This window comes from Camelina sativa, chromosome 9 (assembly GCF_000633955.1).
Source record: "Camelina sativa cultivar DH55 chromosome 9, Cs, whole genome shotgun sequence".
Taxonomy (NCBI): domain Eukaryota; kingdom Viridiplantae; phylum Streptophyta; class Magnoliopsida; order Brassicales; family Brassicaceae; genus Camelina; species Camelina sativa.
Genome location: NC_025693.1, coordinates 525,125 through 541,095, shown reverse-complemented (window position 1 = coordinate 541,095; position 15,971 = coordinate 525,125). Strand labels below are relative to the sequence as shown.

General features: G+C 42.0%; 2 protein-coding genes across 3 annotated transcripts in view; one reads left to right on the top strand and one right to left on the bottom strand.

Moving 5' to 3' along the window:
• LOC104710075 (uncharacterized protein At1g04910-like) lies at nucleotides 2,706–7,925 on the bottom strand. The gene is made up of 10 exons (XM_010426617.2): nucleotides 7,220–7,925; nucleotides 6,631–6,700; nucleotides 6,324–6,391; nucleotides 6,122–6,210; nucleotides 5,824–6,021; nucleotides 5,437–5,641; nucleotides 5,140–5,307; nucleotides 3,902–4,069; nucleotides 3,631–3,821; nucleotides 2,706–3,449 (listed from the first exon to the last, which is right to left on the bottom strand). The coding sequence occupies exons 1-10, from the start codon at nucleotides 7,598–7,600 to the stop codon at nucleotides 3,281–3,283; spliced, it is 1,707 nt and encodes a 568-aa protein (XP_010424919.1). The 5' UTR covers nucleotides 7,601–7,925; the 3' UTR covers nucleotides 2,706–3,280.
• LOC104710074 (SEC12-like protein 2) overlaps nucleotides 10,366–15,971 on the top strand; it is an 8,386-nt gene continuing 2,780 nt past the window's right edge. For both annotated transcript variants that reach the window (XM_010426616.2, XM_010426615.2), the window contains exons 1-2: nucleotides 10,366–10,705; nucleotides 10,850–10,944. In XM_010426616.2, coding sequence (XP_010424918.1) covers nucleotides 10,418–10,705; nucleotides 10,850–10,944 — 383 coding nt within the window. In that variant the 5' untranslated portion in view covers nucleotides 10,366–10,417. The remainder of the gene's footprint in view (nucleotides 10,706–10,849; nucleotides 10,945–15,971) is intronic.

The following is a 15,971-nucleotide window of genomic DNA, read 5'->3' as shown; positions in this document are numbered from 1 at the left end:
GTTCTTTTAGGTTGCTTTACTTAATTTATGATTATTTATATAATTAATTAATGTGAGAGTAACTATGGTGGTTACTCCACTAATGATGGTTTTAGGTTTTTTTTTGCATACGATGAATAACCCTACGCGGGGGCAGGCTAGTGCTTTAACATCGGTGTTTTGGGACATCAATCTGTGTCCGGTTCCCAATGACTTTGATCCTCGTCGGGTCCGTTATGGTTCTTATGACACTAGCGATGTTATTTTTGCGTTTACCGAGGAAAATCCACCTTCTTCATCTAATATAATGGTCATATCCGATCCGAAAATCTTCACTGGTGTTTCTAACGTCCTAAATATGATCGGATACCACACCTTCTTCAGCCGTGTCCCTTTGATTCTCTTCAAAGCCTCCTTCTTGAGCAAGAAGGTGTTTGTATTGTCGCACCTGATGAGGAAACAGTTGAATCTGCCTTCTGGGATTGTTTAGTGTGCTGCCGTGATCCTCCTGGCCATGTCTTTGAGAATTTCCTCACGCATCTCCATGGTGAAGAACATCAACAGATGGTATAATCAAGCCAAATCTACTTTGATTGTCTTTTTACCAGAAGTAGTTTTTAGTTTTGACCCCATGCATGTGCATTTGTTGTTTTCAAGCAGGTGTCCGACTTATTGCCTTTGAATAACAATAATGCTGTTCAACATCTGCCTCCCATTGATGAAAATCTAGTGAAACGAACTCTCATGGTGAGGATGCAACCAAAGTCATAGTTTTAATATCTGATAACGTTAAGATTTCTTCTAACATTTTGGTTTCGTTTGAAAACCTCTTACCACAAAGTTCCCCTTGAAAAGTTTTCTTCTTTTTCTGCTTGTAATTTTATTTGCCTAAATTGTTCTTTTTATTTTTGTTTTCAATCAGACGTGGGACTGGTTCCCTCCGGTTGTAGCACCAGGTCCTTTTTATATGTCTGCTTATTATGAGACAATGCAGGAGGCTGAAACATTTGTCTTTTGGGACATCAATACGTATCCCGTTCCCAGTTGCTCTGATGCTCCTCGGGTTGGTCCGTGCATTAAACGGTTTTTGGCCAAGGCAGGCTACTTTGGTCCTTTCATCATCATTGCCGTTGGCGTATTAACAGAAGTCCCTGTTGACATCCTGAAGGGAGTCTCTTCAAGTGGAATCACTCTCACCAATCTCCCCTACGGTATCTTCTTCTCATCCTTGTGCCTTGCTACTCTCTAATGGATATCGAGTCTTAACTCTATCGTCTCGTCTCTGAAACAGGTTCCTCAGACCTTGGCCGTCTCCTTTCCGAGTTTACCATTAAGCAGCCAGTTCCAGCTAATATAATGGTCATATCCACTACAAAAATCTCCGCGCTTACTTCTAGATACCTACTAGAAATAAAGAATCACAACCTTATTCAGCCGTTTCCATATGCTTCTCTTGAATGCTTTCTTTCGGCAGATTCAGGGGCACTTGAGGAGGATAAGTGCAGTGAAACTGGGGAATCTGCCTACTGGTTTTGCTCAGTATGCTACCCTGGTCTTGCTTACAAAGGCTTTGATAATTTCACCACGCATCTCTCTAGTGAACAACATCGATTGAAGTTGTTGGACGTGTTGCCTAAAAAGGAGTTACCTGAGAAAAACAAGGAGGCTGTAACAATGGTCTTTTGGGACATCAAAATGTGTCCGGTTCCCTCTCGCTGTGATCCTAGTCTGGTTGGTCCGAGTATTAAACGGTTTTTGGAGAAAAGTGGCTACACTGGTCCTCTCACTATCACTGCCGTTGGCGTACTAACAGACGTCCCTAATGACATCCTGAGAGGAGTCTATTCCGGTGGAATCTCTCTTGATAACAACTCCTACGGTTAGTATCTTCGTGCTACTCCTACAGTAATGAATATTTTACCTTGATGTGTAGAGAGAGGCTCAATTCTTTTACTTTCTGAAACAGGTTCTTCAAGCATTGATGATAGAGTTTTTGATTATACCAGTGAGAATCCACCTCCAGCTAATATAGTGGTCATATGCGATCCAAAAATCTGCGAGGTTACTTTTGAGTACCTAAGTTTGAAGGGGGGGGTACGACCTTCTTCAATATGCTTCTATTCAAAGCTTTCTTCCGGCAGTTTCAGGGGAACTTGAGGGGGGTAAGTGCAGTGAGATGGGTGAATCTGCCTGCTGTGTTTGCTCAGATTGCTGCCGCGATGGCGATGATGTTGAGAAAGACTTTGAAAAATTCTCCACGCATCTCTCTAGTAGAGCACATAGACAGAAGGTACTCAATCATCCTACTAGACAAACCGGACGGACTTACTGTATTAATAAAATGTCTCTAAGTTTCCCTTTCTCACTTGTAGTTTTATTGCCTAAATTTTGACCCCTTTGTGCATTTGTTTTTCAAGCAGATGTTGGACTTTTTGCCTAGCAAAGCTCGGTTTTCCCGTCAGGAGGATGCTTCCTACCATGGTGGCGGATCAAGCAAAGGCAAGAAACGAGGGCGTGAACAAGAGGAAAAGGAAGTGGAATAATAAGAAGAAGAAGGCCCTTGGTGTTGGTTCTTCTCTGAGGCCTTTGGTATCATCTTTTTAACGTGCAATTATCTGGCTGTACCAACATAATCACTTCTTTAGAACACGAGCACAAATTTTATATAAGAAAGAATCAAATCAATATTGAAAATAATTTTCTCAAAGAAACACAAGATTCACATCTAAAGAATCATAAGAATATGATGAAATAAATGAAAACCCCTCCTATTTCAAAGAATTTCAAAAAAGAAAAAAAAGGAAGACACTGAGAGTCTCTCTAACCAAACAATATACAAAACTTTTCGGGCAGCTTCTCCTGTCCTTTCTCTACATATCTCCTAACACAAAAGACTCTTCTTGACGCCTGCGTTTACAAAATGTACAAAACGCAAACGCTTCAAACCGCAAAACACCCCCCTAAAACCAAAACAAAAAAAAATAACCAAAATCCAAACGCTGTCCTATTTTCTTTGCTCAGCAGCAGCTAAGGGAATGAGTTATAACTTCAATTTCGTCTCTCCTGTTAGATACGTCAGCTTCAATGTGTTAAAAGTATCAAACAATGTTGTGGCTGTTACTCCTCCGCCAACCTTCCTGGAGATAAAAATAGACGACTCCGAGACCCCTCCATACGTTGTCTCCCTACAATTCTGGGCAGGCTGAGTCTCTTAGTCCTGTCTGATTTGAAAGAATTACAAGGAATGAACACACGGCCTTTAGCAGAGGATTCTGGAAGGCCTATAATCAATAGTGTGTTTTCAGGTGGCAGGGGATGGTCTGGAATCTGGGCTTGTTGTTTTGTTCCTACGGGACATGCAGTCAGGGCAAGGAAACGTGTAAATGGAGTCATTAGGTCGTTTTAGCTCAAACCCCTTTGAGTCACTATGAGACCTCATGTTTAGCATCTGACGTTTAAAACTCCGCCATCTTCGCCAATAAAAAAAAAAGACAAACAGAAACACGTTTCAGCAATAAGAGATGACACAGCAGCAACAAGGTTTTAGATTTGCAGATCAGTCCAAACACACAATGCTCAGGAGAAACATTGGTATTGTATGTGGAGCTTCAGTAGGGTTTACTGAAGATGTAGAGTAGAAGAAATAAGTACCCGATGTTGGGATTGTCAAAGAGGATTGCCAACTTTCGCTTGTCCGGTCTTATGGTCTTGGAATGTCCTCCAAACAAATATCTCCGATGACCCATGAGGAAATGAGGAAAGTTTCCACCTTGTGTGGTCACAAATACCTCACTGTGGAGACAGACCGTGTAATCTATTGCAGCCATTCTGGACGAGAAGTTCTATACACAGTCTCAAGTCAGATATATTATTCATCACGAGATATATACTCCTCAGAACAAACACCAGGGAAGAAGCAAACCTTATATGGAGCAAGTTCCTCCTCTGATGCAAGCATCTCCTTAGTTTGTAAATTTGGGAACATCTCTAATAGTGGGGCCATAGTTCTATTCGCATCATATATCTCACCAGATGCAAGGTAAATATATGTGCTTTTGTTGAACCCCATTCCTCTAAGCATTAAACCCACCTGAAGAGTTAACAAGAAATGTATAAGTCAAACAGAACAAGTCACACTATTACTCGCAAGGGTTTGCGGAACTATTCTGATGGATGATAAACTAATGAAGATATCCGAGAGTGTTTATATATTGCAGATAGTAGGAGCAGTGTCCAGAATCAAACGAATGGATACGTACCTCTAAAGGAGTTAAAGGGCATTTTCCGTTTTGCCTGATAGCACCAGGTCGTATAACACGGCCTGGTTTTGTGAACTTTCCTTTCCATCCTCGTTCTCTTGCTGCAATCATATCTTGTTTTTCTTGGTTCCCGCCATCAAATATGCAACAGGAGAAAGCTACCATGTCCTGCAACATGTAGATTTAGTTTATTGAATCTCTCACCTCAGACATAAAGCTCTCTCTATGCAAAAATTTACAGCCATGATAAAGACCAGTGGGGATTTTTTAGATCTCTCTCCTTTACATGGAACAAACCTCTTCAAAACGCAGATGTACAGAAACGTACTTTGCGCCGTGGTTTGCACTTTGCTCTTTCATTCTCTTCACCAGAGTTTCTCCTAGGGTTAGTATGGGGTTCGAAAATCTCAGGGCTTCGTAATTGGCCAAACATCTAAGCCTCTGGACAGCTTGAGGAGCATCAAATGAAAGTCTATTTGCAAATGGGGATATTCGTATAATCCTGTGCCATGCAAAGATAACGGTTCTTCAATGACAAGTACTAAACAGATCCAAAACATATTTTCCAATTAAAAAAGGTAGTTTACTATATCATGTTACGAACAAAGGGTTTTTAACTCTACCAACAATGCGTGATCAACTCTACCACATGAAAACAATCTTCTAAAGNCCAGATGCAAGGTAAATATATGTGCTTTTGTTGAACCCCATTCCTCTAAGCATTAAACCCACCTGAAGAGTTAACAAGAAATGTATAAGTCAAACAGAACAAGTCACACTATTACTCGCAAGGGTTTGCGGAACTATTCTGATGGATGATAAACTAATGAAGATATCCGAGAGTGTTTATATATTGCAGATAGTAGGAGCAGTGTCCAGAATCAAACGAATGGATACGTACCTCTAAAGGAGTTAAAGGGCATTTTCCGTTTTGCCTGATAGCACCAGGTCGTATAACACGGCCTGGTTTTGTGAACTTTCCTTTCCATCCTCGTTCTCTTGCTGCAATCATATCTTGTTTTTCTTGGTTCCCGCCATCAAATATGCAACAGGAGAAAGCTACCATGTCCTGCAACATGTAGATTTAGTTTATTGAATCTCTCACCTCAGACATAAAGCTCTCTCTATGCAAAAATTTACAGCCATGATAAAGACCAGTGGGGATTTTTTAGATCTCTCTCCTTTACATGGAACAAACCTCTTCAAAACGCAGATGTACAGAAACGTACTTTGCGCCGTGGTTTGCACTTTGCTCTTTCATTCTCTTCACCAGAGTTTCTCCTAGGGTTAGTATGGGGTTCGAAAATCTCAGGGCTTCGTAATTAGCCAAACATCTAAGCCTCTGGACAGCTTGAGGAGCATCAAATGAAAGTCTATTTGCAAATGGGGATATTCGTATAATCCTGTGCCATGCAAAGATAACATTTCTTCAATGACAAGTACTAAACAGATCCAAAACATATCTTCCGATAAAAAAGGTAGTTTACTATATCCTGTTAGTAACAAAGCGTTTTTAATACCAACAATGCGTGATCAACTCTACCATATGAAAACAATATCTTCTAAATAGCAATTTGTAACTTACTTCTCCTCAAGTAGCTTCGGCAAGATCGAGTCTCGATAATATTGAATAGGTGACCATGCTTTAACTCTGAAGTTGTAGACATTTGTCATGTTATAGTCAAAACGCTCCATTAGATATTCAGGAATTGTATCAACCACCCGCACATCATTTGCTAAGGTATTGACAAAGAATTCTTCATCATAGATGTCCCCAAATTTACTGAAAGAAAACCCTCTGTCAGAAAGCAGTCTACAAGAGATGGCTTTGATTTAAACAAACAACGGCAAGACAAGATTTTCAGAAGAAAGCAATCTAAAACCTTGGATCTCTCCATATGCTGTGGTAGTGAAAGTTGGGAATTACTAGAGTAGCATTAAGATAGCCTGCCACAGCAACCGCATTGCATATCTAAGCATAACATGGTAGAAATAAGTCAATAGTTTTGACAAAAACAAGATCGCTAGAAATGATTGAGCTAAATGCATAGATTTCATGTATCATGAAAAGATCAACAAACCCACCGATGTCCGCTGCTGATTCAAGCCTCCGTTCGCCTCGACATATATGAAACCATTTGACTCGGGCAAGTCTACAATTGTAAACAAAACAAAAAAAAAAGCAGATATCCAATTAATCAATTATGATCCAAACAACAGGCTAAATCTGAGATCCTGGCAAAACTTTTCGGTATTTACTCTCGTATATCAAACTCAATAGCCCAATTTAAATCCAGGTAGGGACATTTGGACAAGAAATGCTTCATAAACATAGAAGCTTACTGCTTAAGAGAAGCATAAATTATGAAGAATTACAAAAGCAATGTAATACCTCCAGTGGACTTGTTCACGTATGGCTTCCATTCCCCACCTTTATAGGAATGTTTCCAAATGGTTGATATCTGAGAATGATTACAATTCCAATGATGATAAATATAAAAAAGAATAGCAAAGCAACTATACTAAGATTGTCAACACATCACTCAAACAGGCGAAACAGAACCAATGTAGCAATCGTGATATATGGAGTTATCTATTCACCAAAATCTCCAAATCTAACACTAGTTTCAAGGGTAAGGAAGATAACCAATACGAACCTAGAAATTGGTCAATGCTCTTTGTGTCCATATACTTATAAGTCAATAGAGAAACATGTTTATACAAGTAAACTTAAGGAGAACCATCACCATTATCCAATCTTATGAGCTTGAATTCCTCTAGAGCAAGTTCAATCAAGAATCCCTATCAGTCAATCACTAAATCCGAAACACTAATTTGTAGCTCAAGAGAGCAACGAGTCAATCTCATGTCGTGATCCAATGATCCAGAGCAAATTGCAAAGGATTTACTAAAAATCAAAATTCAAAGAAAGAAGCAGAGAGAATCACAATGTATGGGAGCTGAAAGAGAAGAAGACTGACCGCATCAGCGGTGGAATTATCGGCGTCCATCTCAGGGCGGAGCTTAGCGTAAACCTGGGGGCTTTTGTAAACGGATCCAGGGGGAGGTCGACGCTGGATGATCGGGACAACATCGAAGGAGACGGTTCCCATGTAAAGGAGCATACAAGAGATGTATATGAGAGGAGCGAACAGGAAAATTCCCTGACGACGGAGAAGAACCGATAAGAGGATCCAGGAGAGGCGATGGGCGAGTGTGCGACTTGGCTGAACCGTAGGAAATCTAGTACCGGCGGCGGCGGCTTTAGAACGGCCGTGACGGTAACGAGGAGAACGGCGAGGAGACGCCGGAGGAGACGGAGTAGTGTGGCCGCTTCCAGGCAGCCGATTCTTGGCTAGCATTTGAGAAACCAAATCGACAGATCTCAATCCCTCTCGTATCTTTCGTCAACGCCTTTTTTACATCATCATCATCATTAGTTCCTGATATCTCCGGCGGCGGCGGCGGGAGGTCGTAAAAAAGAAGTGAGGCGGCGATGTAAATCCCCACGGCGGAGACGGCGGTTGCGAGATGAGAGAGATTTAAACGCCGGGAAGCGAGAGAGTGTATCTAAAGGGGAGCTTTTTTTTTTTGTGTTCCTGTTGAGCGGTGGAGGAGACGAAGCGTGATCAGTCACATGCCCACCATTACCCTTTTCTTCTCTTCCTTTGCCTTTTTAGTTTTTCTCTCTGTCTTTCTTTGTTTTTTTATATATTTGTGTTAGATTTCAAATTTTTATTTAAAATTATGAAACGATATATATAAAAATATATTCTGGATCAAGAGATTTAGCTTAATCTCCATTTTTTAATTTAAAATATATATACTACTAGAAAAGTAGAAAGTCGTTACATTTTTTTTAGTACTTAATTAATTTATATATAGGATGTTTGTTTTACGTTTTGATTTTATTCGTATAAAAGATATGGAAAATATCCAACAAGAGAACTCAACATTTTCTTTTGTCATGTTTTGGAAGGACATTATATATTCAGAAATATATATATATTTTGTATATCTTCTCGTTACAGTTAAGCTAATTGTGAATTATCTATTTCTACTACAAAATAAATAGAAATCAACCATTATATGTCTACAATCATATTGCAGGATATATTTACATCAATATTTTCTGAATTTGATAGATATAATTTATTAATCGTTGAAAAGAAACAGTATATTATATATGTTTCAAATGTAAAAGAAAAAAAAAACATCTTTATCATCTACGTATTATTCGAATAATAAATTAATAATAGTTGTATTTGATACATCATCAATTAATATATGATGACAATTTACTAGTATAAAAATATTAAATTAAACAACTCTCAGAAGACAAAGCCAACACGACAAGCAATGTTGATTCAATGCTCTCTATTTATAGCTAATCTTGAAACGGCACGTGCTTTGGTAAGGAATTAGGGTGTAATTATTTTTGATGACAACATTATAGTTTTCCAAAGCATGATTTGCTTCCTAACACAATGCAATCACATCTTTTGGAACAATAATTTTTCTATAAGTATTTTAAATGTTGACTTGCGAGTCTCATAAGATTTAGATCTCCTCCACTTGTGGATGACACCATCCGATCCCCACGTAATTATACCAAAAACATTAATAAATAAAGCTTAATCTGTAGTTAAGTGGAAATTTGTTGTTAAGTTTGTGACTTACACATGTGTAAATAAATTATTTAAAAGTAAAAAAATGAATGCTGGTTGTTTTGGAAATACATACATAGGGCAGTTCATTATAAGTAATCATGTGAGTTTTACTAGAAATTAGCTTAGGCTGTGGCTGTGTTGCATGTGCAACTGAGATGGAGAGAGAGAGAGAAAGAGAGTGGTTGGCAACAGCGACGACGTTATTTATTTTTACCACATAAAAAGAAAAGATTCCCAAATTTAGCAAGATACTATATATGCCATTTTCTTTAGGTTTTAGGACATTATTGTTTGTTTTTCAATTGAGTAATACTATGACACCTGCAAGTTGCATATAAAACTCTGTCGTGTTTTGTAAATTTCTTGGTAGTTAAATATACAAACGATTCGACGATGATGTTTCGACATCTTACACTACCAGTTATATCATGTCATCTGTTTTGTTTTAAAACATATTCTTTGGAACCAGCCGTGTAGTAGAGTTTTTTTAGCTTGTTATATACGCACAAAATACAAAAATAAATGACAAGACAAGGATTAGACATTAAGATAAAGACAGTTATAAATACCAAAATCCAACGAGGGGAAATGATGAGAAACAACAAAAGTTTTCAATCAAAGTTAATTAGTCGATGGGTAAAATTATTCTTCCTCTGAACACAAAAACTAACGCCACCAATAAACCCACTAGCTGAGACTCAGAGACTTGCTTATTTTAGCATTTTCTTAACACTACTCGTCGTGTGCAATGTACTGAACTGAGGTACGTCTTTGTCCCGGAACAGATGAATAGATGATTCTTACGTCCATCATACATCATCACCAACACAAATTTATCTACAGAACTTTCTGCACAAGAATGCGATTGAATGAACGTTGGAATCGAACGTTTCATTTGGTTCCTGACTTCTGATTGTTCGGGATTCTAAGACCATCATTAATGGAGCAACCCTCCTAAGTTACCCACATATTAATTAATTATATAATTAATATTAAATTAATTAAAGTAACCCTAAGTGAACTTAATCAAAATCACCCCTCCACTAGAGAACACAAAGAAGGTTGCTCAATCATTTAAAATAATATTTTTTAAATTTGTGTTTATTAATTATCAAACTTTAATTATCTAAAATGACAAAAACATTATTTAAAATTTGTATATTACATAAAATAGAAAACAATAAAATTTTATAAACTTTAGAATATTAAACATATTTTACAAAGGTGTCAAATTTGGTAATAAATGAGACTAAGTTCGATCAAAGCTCCTTCCAAAGTCTCATTTATTTTTGTTTTAAATGTAAGATGATTCACGAAGGTCTTGTAGGGTTTTTTTAGGATTGATTTATTTGGGAAACTTTGTGTTATATTTTGTTGGGTCAATAATGGGCCTGGACTTAGCCCATTAATTTTTGTAAAATGATCTCTCTTTAGTTAGTACTACTACTTTGGGGACGAATCGGTGGAGGACTAATTTGAGCTTGAGAGGAGAGTACGCGGAGAAGGAGAATGGCGAATCAAAGCACAGAGACGAATCAACCGTCGAATATGCAGACTTACGGTGTACCGCTTTACGCCGTCGATTGGATTCCGGAGGTTGCTGTTAGATCTAAAATCATTATGGATCCGGAGAATTCCGAAGAAAATGATGTTGATGAGTCTGAGTCGTCGTCGTCTTCGTCGTCTCGGAGCTGCATCGTTTTGTCCGGCGGAGGCGGAGAGGGACGAAGCGGAATCCCCAATGTCATCTTAATCTGTCGTGTTGATCTCGACACCAACTCTCTCTCGGAACAACCTGTAAGTGGGAACCGTTTCTTTCTTTTTTTTGGTTCGTATCTGAATCATAGCTTGACCTACTGAGTCTATAGCAGATCTTATGCATGTGCTAGGATCTCTAGTTCCTTTGTTTAGATCCTATACTCACGAATGATCCAATTTCAGCTGGGTAAGCTTGTCCTTGGCACTGATCTACCTTACCGGATGACTGTTCATCCTCGCGAAGGTGGTCTTATCTGCTCATCGCCAGACAGTTGCAGGTGAGTTCTCTCATTCGACTTCACAACTCATTAGCTTCGTGATTTGTAGAGTTTTGCTATTAGAATTTCGGGCTTTACGTTTGAGTAATCTGTATACAAATAGAGATAAATTGTGTCTATTGATAGCTGTGACCTCGTCGAATCACAACCTTAGTACGAAGAGTAAGAGTAAAATGTAAACAAGGAACGAGACTAGATTTTGGGCAATTGATATTGCCTCTTTTTGGCTTTTCTATTTCTTAAATACTGAAAACAACGAAAGGGAAATGGAGTGATCACCACTCCTACAATTCAGGAATTACAGGGAAAGAGGTGAAATGGATCCTAACAAGTAGGAAGAGCAATTCCACTTATTTGCATAACCGTAAAACAGAACGACTAAGTCTTGCTTAATCTAAATATTTCCTGTTGGGCTTCTTGACTCTCGTGGACTGTCTTCTTGACTGAAGCCCACTATCAACCCCAACGACTTCATCTTCATCATCTACACTCGCACACTCATCAATACCCCCGTCGGATTTGAGAACCTTGTCCTCAAGGTTCAGAGTTGGAAAGCTCCTCTGCAATTGTGAAACTTCTTCCCAGGAAGCTTCATCCTCAGACAAACCGTGCCATTTGACGAGAGCCTCTTGAACGAGTTTCTGTCCTTCAGTTGTTTCCCGACGCCGGAGAATAGTGTCAGGTCGAAGCTTCAAAACACCATTGTTACGGAGAGGAGGGAGCGATCCCGCAGCAGGTGTGTCCGTACCAATGCGTTGTTTGAGCAGTGAGACATGAAAAACAGGATGAATACGTGACCCCTCTGGCAAACGAAGACGATAAGCAACCGACCCAACTTTTTCTGTAACCTCAAAAGGCCCATAGTAACGTGTTGATAACTTCTGGGATGTGCGGCGGAAGACGGACTGTTGACGGTATGGTTGAAGGCGCAAATAGACCCAATCACCCTTCTCAAAAGAAACTTCACGACGCTTACCATCCGCAACTTGTTTCATTTTGTTGATGGATTTGGCTAAATAACCCTTAAGGTCGTTGATCACCTCGTCACGAGACATGAGTTGCTCCGCCAATTCATCCACAATGCTGGACCCAACCTCATACGCTGGAAAAACAGGTGGTGGTCGACCATAAAGAGCCTGAAAAGGAGTCATACCTGTCGAGGCGTGGTATGTGGTGTTATACCAGTACTCAGCCCAAGGTAAAAGGGAGCTCCATTGCCGTGGCCGATGGTGTGTGAAGCAACGGAGGAATTGTTCGATACAACGGTTGACCACCTCCGTCTGACCATCTGTTTGGGGGTGGTAAGCGGTTGATATACGGAGCTTAGTACCAGCGAGACGCCAAAACTCCTGCCACAACTTACTAACAAAAACCGGGTCGCGATCACTGACAATGGATCGTGGAAAACCATGAAGTTTGACGATGGTAGCCACGAACTTGGCAGCAACAGTGGCGGCCGTGTAAGGGTGAGCCAGGGGAACAAGGTGCGCTGACTTGGAGAGGCGGTCGACAACCACCATGATGGAGGTGTGGTTATCAGAACGAGGCAAACCGTCGATGAAGTCCATCGAAATGTCTTCCCAAACACGATCTGGTATCGGCAGTGGTTGGAGCAAGCCGGCGGGAGACAAAGTGGTTGCCTTGGCGCGTTGACAAGTATCGCAGGCTGCAACATAATCTTGAACTGTGCGGTACATCCGAGGCCAATAGTATTGCTGTGCAAGGCGTTTGAAGGTGCGTAGAGCGCCAGAATGACCACCAACATGTGAATCGTGAAATTCCTGCAACAATAATTGTGTGAAGGAGGAATTAGGTGGGATCACTACCCTGTTGTGATAGCAGAGGAGACCATTCTTCCACGCAAAAGGATGGCCAGGGTTTTGATCCGCAACTTTGCCGGACTTGATCATGTATGGCTCTGTTGTCGAAATCTTGCGAAGGTCATCCCAGAGGTCTGAAGTCTGGACGAAGACAGCTTGTAAACACGGACTATTGTGATGACGGGAGAGCGCATCCGCGGCAGCGTTGGTTGACCCCGGTTTGTATGTGATTTCATAGTCGTAGCCTGCCAATTTACTGACCCATTTCTGCTGTTCAGAGGTGAGGACTCGTTGCTCTAACAAAAAACGCAGGCTCTGCTGATCCGTCTGAATGATGAAGTGACGGCCCATGATATACGGTCGCCAAAGACGAATTGCGATGACAATGGCAAGCATCTCACGAGCATATGTGGACCAATTGCGCTTTGCTACACCCAATGAACGACTCATAAATGCAATAGGCTTACCTTGCTGAGAAAGAACCGCACCAATACCATCACCAGAGGCATCGGTTTGAATGATGAATGTGGCATCAAAGTTAGGCAAGGCCAAGGTTGGAGTTGTCGTCATGGCTGTTTGCAGCTTAGTGAATGCCTCCGCAGCATCGCTATCCCAACCAAACTTGCCCTTCTTCAAGAGATTCGTCAATGGTCTTGCGATGATGCCGTAGTCTCTAACAAACTTGCGATAGTACCCAGTGAGACCGAGGAAGCCACGAAGCTCGCTGAGTGTGGTGGGAGGTGGCCAATCAAGCATTGCCTGTATCTTGGCTTGATCAACTTTAATACCCTCCCCGGAGATGATGTGCCCGAGATATTCCAGCTCCGACTTCCCAAACTCACATTTCTTAAATTTGACAAACAAGCAGTGTTGTTGCAGTAGTTGGAAAACGAGCCGAACGTGTTGCAAGTGTTCGTCCCAAGTGCGGCTGTAAACAAGGATATCGTCAAAGAACACGAGAACGAACTTACGGAGGTGGGGGCGAAAAACAGAGTTCATCAGCGCCTGGAACGTGGAAGGGGCATTGCAAAGACCGAATGGCATAACGAGGTACTCGTAGTGGCCATTATGAGTACGAAAGGCCGTCTTTGGTATGTCCGGGGCGTGGACACGGACCTGGTGGTAACCCGCGGTCAAGTCGAGTTTGGTGAACACCGTCGCGCCATGTAACTCGTCAAACATGTCCTCCGCTGTTGGAATTGGAAAACGATCCCGGACAGTGACAGCGTTGAGCGCGCGATAGTCAGTGCAAAATCGCCAGGAGCCATCTTTCTTCTTGACCAGGAGAACCGGTGACGAGAACGGGCTCGAACTGGGTTGGATTAGCCCGGATTTCAGCATCGCATCGACTTGTTTCTCAATCTCTGCTTTCTGGAAGTAAGCATAGCGATAGGGTCGAACATTCACGGGGTCCGAGCCTTCTTTCAAAACAATGTGGTGTGCAATCTCCCGGTTCGGAGGCAACGCCGTTGGTGGCTGGAAGATGGAGTCAAATTCTCGGAGGAGACCTTGGATCTGGTCGGGAACAACGGAGGTCGTGTCGTTCCCGGCGTCAAGGGTGAGGGCAAACAGTGTTTGTCCCAAACGGGCTTCTTTAACGACCTCGTCCCATTGGGCTTGCCGGATTTGCGGTCCAAGAAGGCCCTGGATAGTGTGTGAATGCCCGGCCGATTGAAACGCCATCGTATGAGCCTTCCAATCACACATAGTCGGCCCCAATGTCTCCAACCACTGGATCCCTAAAACGACGTCGAGGCCTGTTAAGGGAAGAGCATAGAGGTCGACGAGAAATGTAACCTCTCCCAGTTGCATCGCCACGTGTTGGTAGACACGGTGACAGTGGAGGGGATAGCCATCCGCGACCTTGACGTTGAAAGGCTTGGTGGTTGTAGCTTTCAAATTGAGTTTGTTGGCTGCGCGTTCATTGATGAAATTGTGCGTGGAGCCACTGTCGATCAATGCCACCATCTGTTGCCGGTTGATGACTGTCGCCACCCGAAGAGTCCTCGAAGAACCCCACCCTAATAACGCTTGTAGAGTGATTTCCGGCTCAACCGCTTCGTGAAACTCCTCTTCGTCCTCGGTTTCATCTGCATCTTCACCGAGCATAAGCAAGAGTTGTGATATTTTGCATTTGTGGCCAGGACTGTAACGCTCATCGCAGCTAAAACAAAGTCCCAGACTCCGTTTCCGTTTCATTTCTTCCCAGCTTAACCGTTTTGGTGCCGATGGTGGTGTCTCACGGTTGTCACTTGTGCAGTGTGGAGAAGGCAAGGAACGTGAAGTCGGTGCGAACATGGACGAGGTAGGAGTGTAAGGACGAGGGTTGAATGGCCGTTTTTGCGCCTGCCAGTGTTCATCGCTAAGCTGAGCCAAGTTGAAAACCTCCTCAAGCGTAGTTGGAGAAAACATGCGGACATGAGCGGCAATGGATTTATTTAAGCCACCAAGAAAGGTTCCCATGAGTGCTTCCTCAGACCAGTTGTGGACCTTGTTCTGGAGTCGTTCAAACTCACGGAGGTACTCCCGCAACGACCCCGTTTGCTGAATTTTTGACAGAGCTTCATGGAAGTGTGGTCCTTGCATAGGACCAAAACGTTTCCAGAGTGCAGCTTCGAATACTGCCCATGGTGTATCGTGGGCATCCGTGCCGAGGCGTTTGGATGTTGCTTGCCACCACTCGTTAGCCTCGCCAGTGAGGTGATAGGACGCCAGGACGACGTGTTGGTGCGCTGGGATCTCCTGGTAAACGAAGTATTGCTTAGCCTTCGTCATCCATTCCGTTGCATCGCTACCATTAAAACGAGGAAGCTCTAGTTTAACAAGGCGATTAAGCGGTTGCGGATTATTGTCCAGACGGCGATGCTCGCGATTGCCCTGTGCTGCACCGTCGCGGTTGTGATGCAACGTCTCCAATAGGCGGTTAATGGTCTCTCTGTTTTCCTCTGCTGCACGGCAATTTTCTTCCACCATACGTTGCATAGACAGCTCCATGGTGTGAAACTTATCAGTAGTCTCACTAGCAAGCTTTTGTATCGTTTCCTGCATTGTGCCGAGGTTGATTTCTACATCCTCGAGACGTTCCTTTGTCGCAGCCATTGGCTCTTCCGAGGACAATGCCACGACAGGTTTCTGTTGTGTGGTTTTGCGTGTGGATGGAATGGTTGTATTGTGGGAAAAGAAAAAAAAAAAAAAAAAAAATTTCTA